General features: G+C 53.7%; 1 protein-coding gene across 1 annotated transcript; it reads right to left on the bottom strand.

Annotated features, from left to right (window-relative positions):
* Positions 1-9,863: 9,863 nt before the first annotated feature.
* LOC101939928 (perforin-1-like) lies at positions 9,864-15,853 on the bottom strand. The gene is made up of 3 exons (XM_024100808.3): positions 15,724-15,853; positions 11,417-11,997; positions 9,864-11,171 (listed from the first exon to the last, which is right to left on the bottom strand). Exons 2-3 carry the CDS (start codon positions 11,941-11,943, stop codon positions 10,127-10,129), a joined length of 1,572 nt encoding a protein of 523 aa, XP_023956576.2. The 5' UTR covers positions 11,944-11,997; positions 15,724-15,853; the 3' UTR covers positions 9,864-10,126.
* Between the last annotated feature and the right edge of the window lie 1,694 nt (positions 15,854-17,547).

The following is a 17,547-nucleotide window of genomic DNA, read 5'->3' on the forward strand; positions in this document are numbered from 1 at the left end:
ACATACTGAAGGAACTGATGTTAAAGGAGCAGCTCCTCAGGGACTGTAGATGCACGGAGAAGCATCGCCACCTATTGGTGCATATTAAATTTTTTATTAAAGCTAATGTTTAAAATCAAATGTACACAAGTTAAGGACATCTGGGGTCAGGCTTGAGTTATGAGAGATTACAAATATCAGTTACAAGGTTCACAAGGTACATACATAGTACATAATCAGTATAGGCCCAGGTTGGGGAGCATACTACAGCAGGCCTAACAGGAGACACATTCAAGTTACTTCAGTGATGAATGACCCTGAAGTACTCACCCAGCACTGAGATGCAGCCACCTCTGGGGAGAGGCAACTGGGGAACAGCCACAAGGTGATGTCACACCAGGAGGGCTTGCCCAGTGCTGAGATGCAGCCACCTCTGGGGCAGAGCACCTGGGGAACAATCTTTGCACATAGGGAGCCACATGCGCCGATCACACAAGAATCAAACCTTTTGCAACACGGGACATTTTTAATAGTGCTTCATTTATCATTTGTTTTTACAAAATACAAGTCAGGCCAGGTTTCATTCAATCACCAAAGCAACTGGAAAAGTCACTGCACGTTGCCGCTCAGAGGTTAAGAATTAGAACTCCTGGGTTCTAGCCTCGGATGCAGGAGGGGAGTGGGGGCTGGTGAGATAGAGCAGGGAGGGCTATGAGCTAGGACTCTTGGGTTTTATTCCCAGCTCCAGAAGGGGAGTGGAGTTGGTTGGAGCAGGGGGGGCTGGGACTGATGAATCCTGGGTTCTATCCCTGGCTCTGGGAGGTTCAGTTGGGTTTAAAGGGGAGAGAAGGGAGCTGATCCAGTCCCTTACTCTCTCAGCAGCCAAGAACAGTGCGGTGTTGGACAAAGAACAGGAGCAGATGCTGGAAAGCGGTGAGACGGAGGTGTTTGTCTCTAATGTGAGTGCCGGGGGGGGAATGGGGGGCAGGGTATGTCCAGGAATTAAAGATGAATCTTTCATTAAAGATTCTGTCATGTGATGAAACCTCCAGGAATGCGGCCAACCAGAATCGGGAACCCTACCTGGTGGAGTCCAGAAGACAGTAGAGGTGGCTGCCCTGATGGTGAAACTTGCTCCCATCTGTCCACCCGGCCTCTTCATCACCACCCCAAAGTTCTCTCCAAAGGGGGCAGTGGCCAAAATAGCTCCTGCTCCCGATTTTGTCCACCAATCCGGCCTCAGTTTCACCCCCCCAGATTTGATCCCTTCCATTCTCCCCGTTCCATTCTCCTTCTGAATCATGCATATCCAAGCCAGGAGGTGCCGCCAGGACCAGAGGAAGGAGACTAGGCCCGGCTCGCTCAGCCGCGGCTGCCCTCTTGGAAGCTAGGCAAAAAGCAGGGATCAGGACACGTGCCGAGGTTCCCTGGGTGAAAAGCTTAATATCTGCCATAGTGATTTATGGCTAAACCCTGCCATGGCTGCAGCTGATGGAGGAACAATGGGGGTGTCTGCTGGCGGGCAGCTGGTCCCAGCACCTGGCCCACTTTGGGTCCAGTGAAATTCTGTTCCAGCGTTATCTGCTAGGGACACCCACCAGTAAGGTAACGTTTGAGCCCCACAGGTGGCTCTTGGGAGCGCTGGTCACCCCAGCGGTGACGGAACCTCTGAAGCGAGCTCTGAGCCCCTTGCATTAGACTGGGATCCTGTCTCTGTAAGAGAGATCAGGGCAGAGCTGTGCGAGGGGCCGGTTCAGAAATCCTCATTGGCCCTTGCTGGGCGTGCGGGGAGAAGACAAGGCCCTACAAGGTGACAGCCAGGTAGAAATGCAGGGAAGGGGCCTTTTCTGTGCTGAGCAAAGCTTTTCCTGCTCTCGTCTAACCTAAATCTCCCGTCCTGCCGATTAACCCCGTTACTTCTCGTCCGACCTGAACAGTTGATCCCCGTCCTCTTTATACCAGCCCTGAACATATTTAAAGACTGTTCTCGAGTCCCCCTTCTTTTCTCAAGACTAAACATGCCCAGTTTTTTAACCTTTCCTCACAGGTTTTCTAAATCTTTTCTCATTTTTGTTGCTCTCCTCTGCACTTTGTGTGTCCACATTTTTCCTAAAGGCTTTTTTGCAACTGCATCACAGTCTTCACTCATTCAATTTGTGATCCACTGTAGCCCCTGGTCCTTCCCCACCCCAAATCCTCCTCAAACTGAATGACTTGGAGTGATGCCAAAAACTCAGGGTACGGGGAGATTTTAGTTTGGCTTAATATGAAAAAAATTCAATTTTTTGGCAAAGTGAAAGCACATGAAAATATCATGTTTGGTCAAATAAAATGCTGTGAGGGTTTTTAAAAATAAAATGGGAGATTTTGATTGGAATTGGAATATCAAAACGTTTAAAATTTTTTGACCATTTTGGGGGAGCGAGAAACAATTTTCTGAAGTTGACACAAATTCGCTAAATTTCTTCTGTCAACGTGAATCTGTATTTTTTGATAAACATGTTTGCCCAGTTCTAGCTGGGACTTCAAGGTCACCAGCTTCAGCCCCCTCCTGGTTCTACCGCCAGCTCAGGGTCTGGTGGGTCAGTGTGGTGGGGCTGGGAGCCAGGACTCCTGGGTTCTCTCCCCAGCTCTGGGAGGGGATAATCATAAAGCCTCTCTACACTCCTACACTGAGGCCTGGTCTACACTGTGACTTTAATTCGGATTTAGCAGCGTTAAATCGAATTAACCCTGCACCCATCCACACAACAAAGCCATTTATTTTGAAATAAAGGGCTCTTAAAATCGATTTCTGTACTCCACCCCGACGAGCGGAGTAGCGCCAAAATCGATTTTGTCATTTCGAATTAGGGTTAGTGTGGCCGCAATTCGATGGTATTGGCCTCCGGGAGCTATCCCACAGTGCCCCATTGTGACCGCTCTGGACAGCAATCTGAACTCAGATGCACTGGCCAGGTAGATAGGAAAAGCCCCGCGAATATTTGAATTTCATTTCCTGTTTGCCCAGCGTGGAGAGCACAGGTGACCACAGATAGCTCATCAGCACAGGTAACCATGCAGGCTGATAATCGAAAAAGAGCACCAGCATGGACCGTACGGGAGGTACTGGATCTGATCGCTATGTGGGGAGAGGATTCAGTGCTAGCAGAACTTCGTTCGAAAAGACGAAATGCCAAAACTTTTGAAAAAATCTCCAAGGGCATGATGGAGAGAGGCCACAATAGGGACTCAGATCAGTGCTGCGTGAAAGTCAAGGAGCTCAGACAAGCCTATCAAAAAACAAAGGAGGCAAACGGTCGCTCCGGGTCAGAGCCGCGGACATGCCACTTCTACGCCGCGCTACATGCAGTTCTGGGGGGGGGCCGCCACCACTACCCCACCTCTGACCGTGAATTCCGAGGCGGGGGTAATCTCATCAGCCACACCTGAGGATTCTGCGGACGGGGAAGAGGAGGAGGAAGAGGAGGAGGAGGAGGACGAGCTTGCAGAGAGCACCCAGCACTCCGTTCTCCCCAACAGCCAGGATCTTTTTCTCAGCCGGACTGAAGTACCCTCCCAACCCTCCCAAGCCAGTATCCAAGACCATGACCCCATGGAAAGGACCTCAGGTGAGTTTACCTTTTAAAATATAAAACTTGTTTTAAAAACAAGCGTTTTTTAAAGATTACTTTGCCCTGAGGCCAGTACAGCTACTGGAAAAGTCTGTTAACGTGTCTGGGGATGGAGCGGAAATCCTCCAGGGACATCTCCATGAAGCTTTCCTGGAGGTACTCCAAAAGCCTTGCTACAAGGTTTCTGGGCAGTGCAGCCTTATTCTGTCCTCCATGGTAGGACACTTGACCACGCCATGCTAGTAGCAAGTAATCTGGTATCATTGCATGACAAAGCCTGGCAGCGTATGGTCCCGGTGTTTGCTGGCATTCAAGCAACATCCGTTCTTTATCTTGCTGTGTAATCCTCAGGAGAGTGATATCGCTCATGGTAACCTGGTTAAAATACGGGAATTTAATTAAGGGGACAGAGGTGGCCGTTCCTACTGGGCTGTTTGCCTGTGGCTGAAAAGAAATCCTTCCCTGCAGTTAGCCAAGCGCAGGGGCGGGGGAATTGGCCCTGAGCTTTTCGCATTTGGCTAGCAGGGATCTTCCCTGTTACCAGCCACGCGATGGGGGAGGGGGTAAAGCGATCATCCCAGAGAATTCATGGCGGGGTGGGGGGTGTTAGTTCGGTTCCTGCAGGGATCTTCCCTGATACCAGCCACGCGATGGGGGGAGGGATAAAGCGATCATCCAGAGAATTGGATGGGGGGCGGTTAGTTTTCTTTCTGCTGCTGAAGGTTAACAGGAAAACCGCAGCACTCAATCGGCTTTGCTTGGTATGTGGGAAAGGAGGGTGCAGAAGCCGAAAGACAATGGCTTACCATGGCCACATGCAAGCCGAATCCTGTTGCCCAGACCTGCATCTGTGATCTCTAGCAGCAAAGCCACAGGCACTCAATATTAAGAGGCAAAATGCGACCTTGCACAGAAATCACATGTGCTATGTAATGTGAATAGTGTTGGTCACCGTGAAAGTGTATAAGCATTGTTCTGCAAAATGTATGTTTTAAAAAAATTATCTCCTTTTTTCCCTCCCTCCAGCAGCTGCAAATTTTTCAAGCCTCCCTCCTCCGTCCCGAAGGCTATCTCAGATAAGGTGTCGGAAAAAGAACACGCGAGACGAGATGTTCGCAGAAATCATGGAATCCACCTGCAGTGAAAGAGCTCATCTGAATGAGTGGAAGGACACGGTTTCAAAGTATAGGAAAGAAGCCAGTGAACGTGAGGACAGGAGGGACCAACGTGAGGAGAGGAGAGACGCTCGAGATGAGAGGTGGCGGCAGGAAGATCAGAGGAGGCAGGATGCAACGCTGGGGCTGCTGCTCCTGCTCCGGCGTCTGATGGAGCTTCAGGAACGGCAGCAGGATAACAGAGTGCCGCTACAGCCCCTGTATAACCCCCCTCCCCCCTCACTGTTCCATAGCCTCCTCACCCAGACGTGTAAGAACGCGGGGGGGGGGGGGGGGGGCTCCGTACACCCTCCCATTCCACCCCAGTGGACAGACCAAGCAAAAGGCTGTCATTTTTTTAACCTTTTTTTAGTGACCTTTTCCTTCCCGCCGATCCTCCTCCCAAACCCCACCCGGGTTCTCTCCCTCTTTTTATAATCAATTAAAAAGAATAAATGATTTTTAAATGATAGGGACTTTATTTCCTTTGAAAGCAAGCTGGGGGAAGGGGGAGGGTGGGTTCCTTACAGAGAATTAGTCAATAAAGGGGGCGGGTTTTCATCAAGGAGAAACAAGCAGAAATTTCACACTGTAGCCTGGCCAGTCATGAAACTGGTTTTCAAAGCTTCTCTGATGCACAGCGCTTCCTGGTGTGCTCTTCTAATCGCCCTGGTGTCTGGCTGCGCGTAATCAACAAATCGCCTCAGCCTCCCACCCCGCCATAAAGGTCTCCCCCTTACTTTCACAGAGATTGTGGAGCACACAGCAAGCAGCAATAACAACGGGGATATTGGTTTGGCTGAGGTCTGAGCGGGTCAGTAACGATCGCCAGCGACCTTTTAAACGGCCAAATGCACATTCTACCACCATTCTGCACTTGCTCAGCCTGTAGTTGAACAGCTCCTGACTCCTGTCCAGGCTGCCTGTGTATGGCTTCATGAGCCATGGCATTAAGGGGCAGGCTGGGTCCCCAAGAATAACTATTGGCATTTCAACACCCCCAACGGTTATTTTCTGGTCCGGGAAGTAAGTCCCTTGCTGCAGTTGTTTAAACAGAGTAGTGTTCGCGAAGACGCGAGCATCATGAACCCTTCCCGGCCAGCCCACGTTGATGTTGGTGAAACGTCCCTTGTGATCCACAAGTGCTTGCAGCACCATTGAAAAGTACCCCTTGCGGTTCATGTACTGGGTACCCTGGTGCTCCGGTGCCAAGATAGGGATATGGGTTCCATCTATCGCCCCACCACAGTTAGGGAATCCCATTGCAGCAAAACCATCCACTATGGCTTGCACATTTCCCAGAGTCACTACCTTTCGTAGCAGCACCTCAGTGATTGCTTTGGCTACTTGCATGACAGCAGCCCCCACAGTAGATTTGCCCACTCCAAATTGATTCCCGACTGACCGGTAGCTGTCTGGCATTGCAAGCTTCCACAGGGCTATCGCCACTCGCTTCTCAACTGTGAGGGCTGCTCTCATCTTGGTATTCTGGCGCTTCAGGGCAGGGGACAGCAAGTCACAAAGTTCCATGAAAGTGCCCTTACGCATGCGAAAGTTCCGCAGCCACTGGGAATCATCCCACACCTGCAACACTATGCAGTCCCACCAGTCTCTGCTTGTTTCCTGGGCCCAGAATCAGCGTTCCATGGATAGAACCTGCCCCATTAACAACATGATCTCCAAAGCAGCGGGGCCCGCAGTTTGAGAGAATTCTGTGTCCATGTCCATGTCCTCATCACGCTTGTCGCTGCGCTGCCGTCACCGCCTCCTCCTCGCCTCGTTTTTCTGGTCCTGGCTCAGCATAAACTCCACGAGAACGCGCGAGGTGTTTACAATGTTCATGACTGCTGTCTTGAGCTGAGCGGGCTCCATGCTTGCCGTGGTATGGAGTCTGCAGTGTTCACCCAGAAAAAAAGGCGCGAAATGGTTGTCAGCCGTTGCTTTCATGGAGGGAGGGGTGAGGCTGTTCCCAGAACCACCTGCGACAATGTTTTTTGCCCCATCAGACACTGGGATCTCAACCCAGAATTCCAATGGGCCGGGGAGACTGCGGGAACTATGGGATGGCTATGGGATAACTACCCACAGTGCAACGCTCTGGAAATCGACGCTAGCCCCGGTACATGGACGCACACCGCCGAATTAATGTGCTTAGTGTGGCTGCATACATTCGACTTTATACAATCTGTTGCCAAAATTCGAATTATATAAATTCGGATTAATCCCGTAGTGCAGACATACCCTGAGTCAGACTACTGCACATACAGAAGGAACTGACACGAAATGAGCAGCTCATGGGGACTGGAGATGCATGGAGAAGCACTGCCCCCTACTGGTGGATACTGTACTACAACAGGCCTAACAGGAGACATATTCAGGTTACTTCAGTGACCAACGACCCCAAAGTGCTCACCCAGAACTGAGATGAAGCCACCTCTGGGGAGGGGCAGCTAGGGAAGAAGTTCAGGGTGACGACACACCAGGAGGGCCATGTTTCATTCAATCGCCAAGGCAATTGGTAAATATCACTCCAAATTGCAGCTTAGAGGTTAAGAATAAAATTAAGAGCTCGGGGTAGATCCCAGGAGTCCTGGCTCCCAGCCCCGCCTCTAACCCACCAGCCCCCACTCCCCTCCCAGAGCTGGGGAGAGAACCCAGGAGTCCTGACCCCCTGCCGGGTTAATGGGGAGAGCCAAGAACTGGTTCAGGCTGCTGTGGGTCAAACACAGTTTAGCTCGGGAGTGGAGAGACAAGGAGGTCAGAGACTCCACCCTGGCTTGTTGTGGGGGGTTGGGCCAGCTGACACCCCCACAAACACAAAGAGCAGGGGGTGCTGTGAGTGAGGGAAGAGAGGGGCAGCCAAGGCCTGGGGGTGAGGGCCCCCACTGGTACAACACAGGCAGTGTGAAGGTCGTGCTAAGGCTGGGAGCTGATGGGGAGGGTGATGGAGGGGAGGGGCTAAGGAGAGCAGTAGAGCAGGGGCTGATGGGAATGGGGGGAAGCAGGGGCCAGGGGTTGCAGTCAAAGGTGCCAGGCACCAATAAGGGGACAGCCATCCCTCCCCAATCTGCTGCCTCCTGAGATGCTGCCTCCTTTTCCCAGCTGCCCCTCCCCAGAGGTGGCTGCATCTCAGTGCTGGGTGAGTACTTCAGGGTCGTTCATCACTGAAGTAACCTGAATGTGTCTCCTGTTAGGCCTGTTGTAGTACAGTATCCACCAGTAGGTGGCGATGCTTCTCCAGGCATCTCCAGTCCCTGGAAAAAAGCTGTAACCGTGGGAGTTTATTGCCAGCCTGGAGTGGCCAGTATTAATTTTTAGAATCCTTGCGGGTCCCACCTTCTGCACTCGACGTGCCAGAGTGGGGAATCAGCCTTGACAGATCTTCTGGGAGACAGGATCTGTAGGAACCCCAGCAGCTCTGGCCCATCTCGACCCACTTGTCCCCCCCCCCCCCCGCCTCGGATGGTTCCTTATGAAAACACAAGGTAAAGTCCCCCCCACAAACCTGGGGCTGGATCAGAAGCGCCCTCTTGACGGGAAAGGCCCCGAATCCCATAGCCAGTCTGCCCAAGCCAGCCAGAAGGGGGCCCCGGTGGGAGGTGACTGTGTTGGGGATGCCTCGGCAGTAGGTAGCTGTGGTGGGGAAGGGTGGGGTTTGGTGGCCCGTAGAGGGGAAAGGCCCCATGGCCCGTTCCCCACCCATCTGAGCCAGTCAGTCCCCTGCCCTAGGGCTGGAGTGGAGCCAGCAACCCCTAAGGGGGAATGGCCCTGTGTCCCGTTCCCAACGAGCCCCTGGCTCTGGGGCCGGCTGGGAATGGGGGTATTGCTACTGGTACAGTAAAGGTCTCCATGGACTATTTTCCATTGCAAAGGCTCCCAGTGTTCTTCCTTCTTCTGTGTCTGCTGTACAAGGCCCCACAGATGTAACCCACTAGAATTCCCTCCTCGGCTCTGGGAGGGGAGTGGGGGCTAGAGAGCTAGAGCACGGGGTGATGGGGTTGGAAGCCAGGACTCCTGGGTTCTATCCCCAGCTCCCTCACCTTGGCCTACCCCCACCCTCTCCCTGCCTCAATTTCCCCACCTGTAAAACAATCCAGCTGATCTCAGCAGGCCCGCTCGGATGTGCCTGTGCCCCAAAGCTCTGTTGACCTCTGTGGTCTTGATTCTCCTGCTCTCCATGGGGAGGGACAGGAGCTGCGGAGGGCTGTCTGCTCGGGGGGCTTCTAGCCACATCCTGGTATTGCCTCTGCTCACACACTTACTGGCAGCCCGTGATACATGTGGCCACAAACAGTCAGGCCCCAGGAGCCCTCAGCATCCTGCCTGTGTCTGCAGCCGTCACCTGCGGTCGGGGGCTTTGATGTGGTCTGTGAGATCCCCTTTGAAATGGGAAGGAAATGGCCAATGCCCTGACAGATCCCCTTTGCTCCACCCCAGAGGCAGCTGCATCTCACTCACTCCTTGGGTGGAGAATGGCATGTGACTCTTGGGGAAAGGCCCCATTCCCCACCCCCATGAGTCAGCCAGTGCCCCATCCTGGGGCTGGGTTGGAGCCAGCACCCCCAAGAGGGGAAAGGCCCCATGTCCCATTTTCCACTTACACCCCAAGCCAGCCAATCCCCTGCCTTAGGGCCGGATTTACCCATTCCAGCATCTCAGAAGGGCTCAGTCATCTCTGCCCAGTGTTCATATGGCGTTGAAAATATCAACATCCTGAGCCCCCAATGTCAACTCTTTGCCAGGGGATGCTGTGAAGGCCAAGAACATAACAGGGTTCAAAAAGGAACTAGATAAATTCATGGGGGAGAGGTCCATCAATGGCTATTAGCCAGAATGGGCAGAGATGGTGTCCCTAGCCTCCGTTTGCCAGAGGCTGGAAATGGGCGACAGGGGATGGATGGAGCAGTTGCGGTGATCAACCGGTGCCAGTGTAGACGCCCAGTATTAGAATTTGAGAAGCCTCCAATCCCCACTCCCGTTCAATGAACAAAACATCCCCAAATTTGGGAACTTTCTGACCTGCCCGTTCAATGCATACTATGTGCTAACTGCTTGTCCTGCTCCGGGATGTACTGCAACACAGGCATGTGCCATAGGGAGGCAACAGAGCCCACGGTGCAAGAGTACCCACACATTTATTAGTTTCATGGTTTCAATGTGCAACTTCTGGTTGGAAGCAGCAAAACTAGAACTACTAAAAAAAACAATGGGATTCGTAGAAACACACCCCTGCACTCTCTCTGAGCTGGGCTGGGTGAGTTTGGAAAGGCATCATCGCTTTATTCTCTTGTAAGACTTGGCAACGTTCGGGAAAGGGGGTGGGGGCTAGTGGGTTAGAGCAGGGGGGGCTCGGAGCCAGGACTCCTGGGTTTTAGATCCTTAGCCTCTCACAGGCACGTACTCATGGCAGTTGTTGCCCCCCAGGTTGGGCCCGCACTCCAGCATGTAGGAATACAACACAAGGCCATGTTCAAGGCTGCAGGTGAGCGTCTCGCTCCTGCCAACCTCAAGGTAGGTTGTGCAGCCACCCAGGTGTTCCTCCTTCCATAGGTCCTTGTCCCATATCTCGATTTTCAATTCGGGCTTCACTGGCAGCGTCACTGGCCCGAAGTCCAGGTCTTTTGACCAAATGGGGTTGTTATTCTCACGAATGAGGTCCGTCTCCATGATCTGTCCTTGGAAGAAGACCTTGACATAGGCATCGGTGGCGGACATGGTGTCTCCCCACAGGTCTGCGCCCTTCTGCACATGGACCTTCAGCCGGGCCATGCCCCACTTAAGTGAACAGCACATGGAGTTGGTCAGGGGGTTGCTGGTGCAGTAGCATTTGCAGGGGTCCAAGGAGTCGACCTGACTCCATTGCGGGCAGCTACGAGGGCAACTCTTCTTGTGCCCCCGCTCAGCCACGTACTCCTTCACTGCCTGCTTCAGCGCCTCCCGCTTGCGGTCGCCTGGTCTCAGCAAGGTGTGGATGGGCATCAGAGAGTAGGAGACCAGGTCAGGGCTGGCTTTGAGGCTTTCCATCCAGGTTGAGAAGGAGTTGGCATCTTGCTTGGTGGAGAAGAGCTGCTTGGAGTAGCTGTGGCCACCCGTCACCTTCATGCGCTTCTCCATGTAGGGCGCCTGGGAGCTCCCCCTGCCCTCGCTGCCCTGCTTTCTGGTCTGACTCAGGCCCAGGTCTTGCAAGAACTGTGAGTCGAGGTGTGCCTTGATTTCGGTGGCTGTCAGCCCGTCCAGCGCTGCCCGGCAGGTCTGAACGGCCGTCAGCTGCTGCACGCGGCCCCCCAGGTCCGCCTGCCTCACGTAGTGGGTACCATATGTGGCCAGGAAGGGCCGGTATATCGCTGAGTCGTAGATGGGTGGGAGGCTGCTCAGGGCCTGGGAGAACTGGGGCGTCAATGTGGGGTGTTGAGTGAGTCTCAACCTGCCCAGAGAGGAAAGAGAGAGGAGTTAGGAGCCAACCAGAGACCCCCGGCACCTTCCCCCTTAGCAAACTGGCCCCACTTCCCCAGTGGTCACTCTGTGGGTTCCCTGGCAGGTGGGGGCGCAGTAGGAGGCGCTCTCCTCTTGCAATCAGTGCTACTCCATTACCCCACTGCAGCAGTAGGGGGCGCTGGGCTGCAGAGAGCAGGGTGGTGGGGGCAGCAGGGGACAACGTGGGATTCTCACCTGTAATACACACAGGGTATCTCTTGGCGCACGAACATGTACTTGTCCTGCAGCTCCTTCTGGTAAGCATAGCTGGTGAGCTGGGATTTGGACCCCCCCAAGGCCGGGCCATGGGACTCCTCTAGCAGCTCCAGCTCTGACTTCCAGTCATTGTTCACATCCAACGCCAGTGCCCGGCCCACAGCCGCGGCTGACTCTTCCACTGAGCTGCTGAGGTCCCGGTTACACGAGATTTGGACCCTCCAGTCCACCACGGCCAGCGGCAGCCTCTGCTTCTGCCGCCCCTGCAGCCGGTTCTCGCATATGGTGCAGGTGCCATTTGGGTGGCGCCACAGGCTGGTGTCCACCAGATTGGCCCCCGTCCACTCCAGAGTGGTCACGTCGATGCCCTCCCCCACCAAGCTGTGCGCGGGCACGAAGGCCATGGTCTCCTCGCACTCCGTAGATGTGCCCGTGTAGCAGTCGGGGGAGACTGAAGGGAGAAGGAAGAGGAGAAGCAGAGGGATGAAGACACCAGATCTCGCCATGGCTGGTGTGATGGTGCCCCTCACCTGCAAGTGGCTTTTGGTCTATCAGCCTCCCTAGAGGGAGAGAAACAGAGAGAGGCTTCATTAACAACAATCTAGTGGCAGGCAGTTCCACAGACACAACAGATCCTGGCGGCATCCCAGAAGCCTGCAATCTGCTATGACCCTCCCTGGATCTGAGAGAAGAGCTCTCCAACAACCTGTGCTATAGCCTGCCTACCCCATTGCCCGCCGATTTTGAATAAGAGTTTCTGCTGAGTGTGAGCAGTACAGGGACTAGGACATGCACAACCTGGCAGTTCTGATTCTGTCCACTAGGGGGCAGCTGGTTTGGTTGTGTGTAGTAGGGGACATGAGACACACGGGTGAATAGTTCTCATTCCATAGAATAGATAGCTGTGCAGATATGCACCTGTGCACACCCCCGCTCCCCATCTCACCCCCAAGATGAATCTCCCCTCATTGTGCTGGGAACTGAATCCCCCATGTGAGCTGCAGGCGGTAGGGTGACCTTGCTGAAATACTCACAGCCCCATTCCCTCCAGCAGGACGAGAGAGAGAGAGAGACAAGCACGTCCCCCAGGCTCCCCTGCCCCTGGGTTACCTGTCTGCAGGAAAGCACAGGGCTCCCGTGTGGGGATCACGGCAGCTGGGCTGGAGCGGCAGCTTTTCCAGGGGCCGCCCTGATGCAGATGTCAGCTGGATCAGAGTGCAGGGAGCTGAGCTCTCCAGAGCTCTCTGGGTTCATCAATCGGGAGGTGGGGCAGGCAGAAAGAGGGACTCCCACATACAGCAAAATCCCCCCCATAACGAATCCAGCAGGATCAGAGGGAGAAGGGAGAGCTGGGGGGAAGGGCCAGATCCTGATATCAGTGATCCAATTATAAATCGGGAGTGGGGTTGGGCAAGCTAGAGAGGGGATAGAGAGATCTAGGACTCCTGGGTTCTATCCCCAGTTCTGCAAGGGGAGTGGGGTCTAGTGGTTAGAGCAGGGAGGCTGGGAAACAGGACTCCTGGGTTCTCTCCCCAGCTCTGGGAGGGGGTGGGGTTGTGACTCTGGACTCCTGGGTGCTTTCCCTGGCTCTGGGAGTGGAGCAGGATCTAGTGGCTAGAGCAGGAGGTGGTGGTGGGAGCTCAGAGGTTGGACTCCTGGGTTCTTCCCCTGGCTCTGGGAGAGGAGAGGGGTCTAGGGGTTAGAAGGGGGGTGGGGGACATGGGGCCAGGATGGGTTAAACACTAACAAACTAACTAGCCCATAGTCAACCTTTAGAGACATATTAGGAGATAATGATTGTGTTTTTTGTGTGTTTACATATATACTGTTAGAGGTTGACAATGTAACCAAACGGTTCCTGTCTGTCACTATATTCTGTTAGTTCAGAGATCCAAAGGAGATGGTAACATTTAGATGAACTGTAAATGTAGTAACATCACTGTCTTCATTCCTCTGTGAAGTATGCAGTTAATTACTTGTAAATGGCGGGAGGTGGGCAGTTGCATTATGTTAATCCAGGCAGCTAATTAGAAAGAGAAGGTCTTACTTCAAAGCCATGAACTATAAAATAACTCTTGGGCCCCGATCCTGTAACCTCAGATCTGCTTAAGCTTCATGGGGGAAGTTTGAGTCACCAGACTGAGGTCTCCAGCTCCAGTCTGGATCACCCTGATTTTGGACATTGGCCTGTCTTGGGACTATAACCTGATGAACTGATTGGGGAAAGGAGTCTTTGCAGTTCTGAAGCTCACCATCTTTACAATGAAACTGACCTAAGAACTGTAGTCACAGCTGGATGGAGAATGATCTTTTAACCAATCCTCTCTCTTTCCTTTTTCAATAAAGTTTAGTTTAGTTCACAAGAGTTGGCTGTAAGTGTGCATTTGGGTAAGAGCTGAAATATTCACTGACCTGGTGGGGAATGTGTCCAGTATATTTGTATGATGAGCAAGATTTTCAGTAATCCTTATCATATTTCACTTGGCTGTCTGGATTGCAGCCCAAAACTGGTTTCTTTAAGGGAACTGTTTTGGCTTCTGAGTAACCAGTCAGTTATTGCAGAAGCTGTTTTGTTGCTGGCTTGGTGAATCTAAGTATTAGAATAACCACCAGTTTTGGGGATTGTCTGCCCCATTCTTTGCAGTTTGCCCTGATTGAGCAATCTCAGGGTGCCCCCTCCGAGATCTCAGTCACGGGGATGGGAGCCAGGACTCTTGGGTTCTACTGAAAGCCGAGAACTTGCTGGAGAGCCAGTGTGTGGGTGCTGGGTCGCCTCAGGGGATGTGTGTTGCCTGCTGTCCCCCTCTGCTCTCAGGACAGGGTGCGGGGAGGGGCGGGACACTGGGAAGAGAGACAAGGGGTCAGGGCGAGTGGCAGGGTTTAGTCACGGGGTGCGTCTGAGCCCCTCCCTCGCCCACTCTGGCCATGCCAAGATCTGTGGGTGACCTGAGCCTCCTATCTATGTTTGTTCCAGGATCTGGGGGTGTCCTGAGTCCCCATCTCTGCCGCCCTATTTGTGTGCCAGGAGTCTGGAGAGGGAAACAAGGCCCTCTTAGTCCCCCACACTGTGTGTCCATAAGAACATAAGAACAACCAGACTGGGACAGACCAAAGATCCATCTAGCCCAGTATCCTGTCTGCTGACAATGGCCAATGCCAGGTGCCCCAGAGGGAATGAACAGAACAGGGAATCATCAATTGATCCATCCCCTATCAGTTATTCCCAACTTTTGGCAAAGACAGTCTAGGGACACCATCCCTGCCCATTCTGGCTAATAACCATTGATGGACCTATCCTCCATGAATTTATCTAGTTCTTTTCTGAACCCCGTTATAGTCTTGGCCTTCACAACATCCTCTGGCAATGAATTCCACAGGTTGACTGTGTGTTGTATGAAGAAATACAGTACTTCCTTTTATTTCTTTTAAACCTGCTGCCTATTAATTTCATCTGGTGACCCCTAGTTCTTGTGTTATGAGAAGTAGTAAACAACACTTTCTTATCTACTTTCTCCACAGCAGTCATGACTTTATAGACCTCAATCCCATCTCCCCTTAGTCATCTCTTTTCCAAGCTGAAAAGTCCCAGTCTTATTAATCTCTCCACATACGGAAGCCGTTCCATACCGCTAATAGTTTTTGTTACCCTTTTCTGAAACTTTTCCAATCTTTTTTGAGATGGGACGACCACATCTGGAAGCAGTATTCAAGATGTGGGAATATCATGGATTTATACAGAGGCAATATGATATTTTCTGTCCTATTCTCTATCCCTTTCTTAATTATTCCCAACATTCTGTTCGCTTTTTTGACTGCCGCTGCACATTGACTGGATGTTTTCAGAGAACTATCCAAAGTGACTCCAAGATCTCTTTCTTGAGCGGTAACAGTGTCCATACCCTCTCCCTGCCCCAGGCATGTGCTGGGATCTGCGGGTCAGGAAGGAATTATTCATTGGGCAGAGTGAGGGGACCTGTGGGGCAAGAGGGAGTGGGGGAAGCAATATGGGAGGGGCACTTGGAGTAGACTGGGGGTCAAGGAGGGTATCACGGTTTAGTGGGGGGCTGAGGGGCTTCCACGCAGCGAGACACCCCAGGGAAGCTGAGTCAGCGCTGCAGTTCCTTTACCCTCCTCAGCCCCTCTGTCTGGGCACCGGGGCACCAGCTCGGGAAGTGGGGTCAGATCCTGGAGGAGGATCTCCCCCCCTCCCCTGCAAGAACTCTGGATTTCACCCGGGATTTCTCACCTACATTTCAAAAGTTTTGCAATAACTAAACGGCACTTACCTTGTCTGTGCCAAAAACTAGCGTGATTCCCAGCTCCTAAAGGCCCCTCTGGTCGCTTGGGTTTGCCGTGTGCCATATAAATACAGTGACAGGTGCTGACTTCTTGTTTTCTCCAGGGGTGCTCCTCCCCCTTCCCTGAGGCCCCGCCCCCACCTCGCCCCCTCTCCTCCCTCTTCCAGTCTGGATAAAGGCACACCCTGACCTCACAGCTCTCCCACCTGAGCCACCTGCCCTCCCAGTGGCAGGGCAGACCCCTGATCCGCACCGTTCCTGGGGATGGAGTCCCCACCCATCCCCTCTCGCCTCTGATGCTGGGGCCAAGGGAAGCCCAGTCCACTCCCCTGCCTGCCCCACCGATCCCATTGCTGGGAGAAGCCTGCTGCCCACCCAGGCCGGCACAGAGCTCTGCAGTCCCTGGCTGTCATGGTTTCCTGGGCCGTGTGGAGTCCAAGCACCGGATGAGGAGGTGGGGCAGGGACGCTCTGGTCACCACCAGGACTGCCACCCCCGTGCGGTGAAGTGACAGCAGCCGCCCCCTCCTGTGACCCTCTCCCCAAATCCAGGCCCTCATGTTGCCTCTTCCCGCCCCTAGTCCGCCCCCTCCCTGAGGCCCGCACGCATGCCCCTCTCTGCTCTCCGCCCTCCCCCAAAGTCCCCACCCCCTAGCGCAGCCTGCATTATTTAGTGGGTGCCCTAGGTAGCCAGGAAGACCTGGTATGTGGATGAGTGGTAGCTGGGTGCAGGAGATGCAGGGCCTGGGAGAAGTGGGGTTTCAGCGGGGGGCTTTGGGGTCCCTTAACCTTCCCAGAGGGAAAAGAGAGAGGGGAATTAGGAGTCAAACAGAGACCTCCCCTGGCTTCCCTGGGGCAGGGGCTCTGTGGTGGGCGCTCTCCCCTTGTGGTCAGTCCTGGCCCCATTGCCCTAGAGCAGCACTAGGGGGTGCTGTTCGCCAGAGAGAAGGGCGGGGGGCTCGGAAAAGGATGCTGTGCTCCAGAGGCCAGCAGGGGGAGCTGCAGGGGATTCAGGTAGGCACAGCTGGTGAGCCAGGATCGGGAACGCCCAGGGCCGGGAATGGGAGCTCATCCGACAGCTCCAGCTCCAACTTCCAGTCATTGTTCACATCTGACCCCATTGCCTGGGCTACGTGCACGGCTGACTCTTCCACCGAGCTGCTGAGGTCCTGGTGAACCAGCTGTGGACCCTCCAGTCCACCATGGCCAGCGGCAGGTTCTGGCACCGGCTGGAGGGACTGTTCAGGCCGCGCCACAGGCTGGTGTCCACCCAGCATGGTCACGTCAATGGCCTCCCCCGCCAGGCAGAGAGGCCACGTTCTCAATGCTCACCTCAGCCTTGCTGGTGTAGCACTGGGGGGAGACCCCCAGGAGATGGAGGAGGACAAGGAGGAGGAGGATAGGGATGAAGCACCAGATCTGGGCATGGCTCGTGCGATGGGGTCTCTCACCAGAGAGGGGCTGTTTGGTCTCTGACCCTTGCTAAAAAAAGAGAAACAGACAGAACCTTAACTAATGAGAATCCAGAAGCCTGGTGTGAGGAAGTGGGGGATTTTCTGGGTTTTTCAATGATTTGCATGCAGAGGGGGTGGGATTCAGTTTCCCTCTGTGTTACCGGTTTAACGAGTTAATGGGAGAGGGAGGTTGTTTTTACATGGACCAGCGACAAAACTTGGGACCCCGGCCAATGGCCTGGAGAATGGATACCCCAGTGACCGGTAACCTGCTGACCAGGAGGTGCAGCTCGGACACCACAGCCCCCCCTTCCTATGTCCCCCTCCCCCAAACCTTTGGGCGGGACCTCTGCACCACA

This window comes from Chrysemys picta, chromosome 4, assembly GCF_011386835.1.
Source record: "Chrysemys picta bellii isolate R12L10 chromosome 4, ASM1138683v2, whole genome shotgun sequence".
In the NCBI taxonomy this organism is placed as follows: domain Eukaryota; kingdom Metazoa; phylum Chordata; order Testudines; family Emydidae; genus Chrysemys; species Chrysemys picta.

Coding starts and splice junctions, on each gene's coding strand:
- LOC101939928 (XM_024100808.3), bottom strand. CDS start 11,943: ATGGCGAGATCTGGTGTCTTCATCCCTCTGCTTCTCCTCTTCCTTCTC. Junction 11,172..11,416: donor ATACCCTGTGTGTATTACAG/GTGAGAATCCCA, acceptor CTCTCTGGGCAG/GTTGAGACTCACTCAACACC.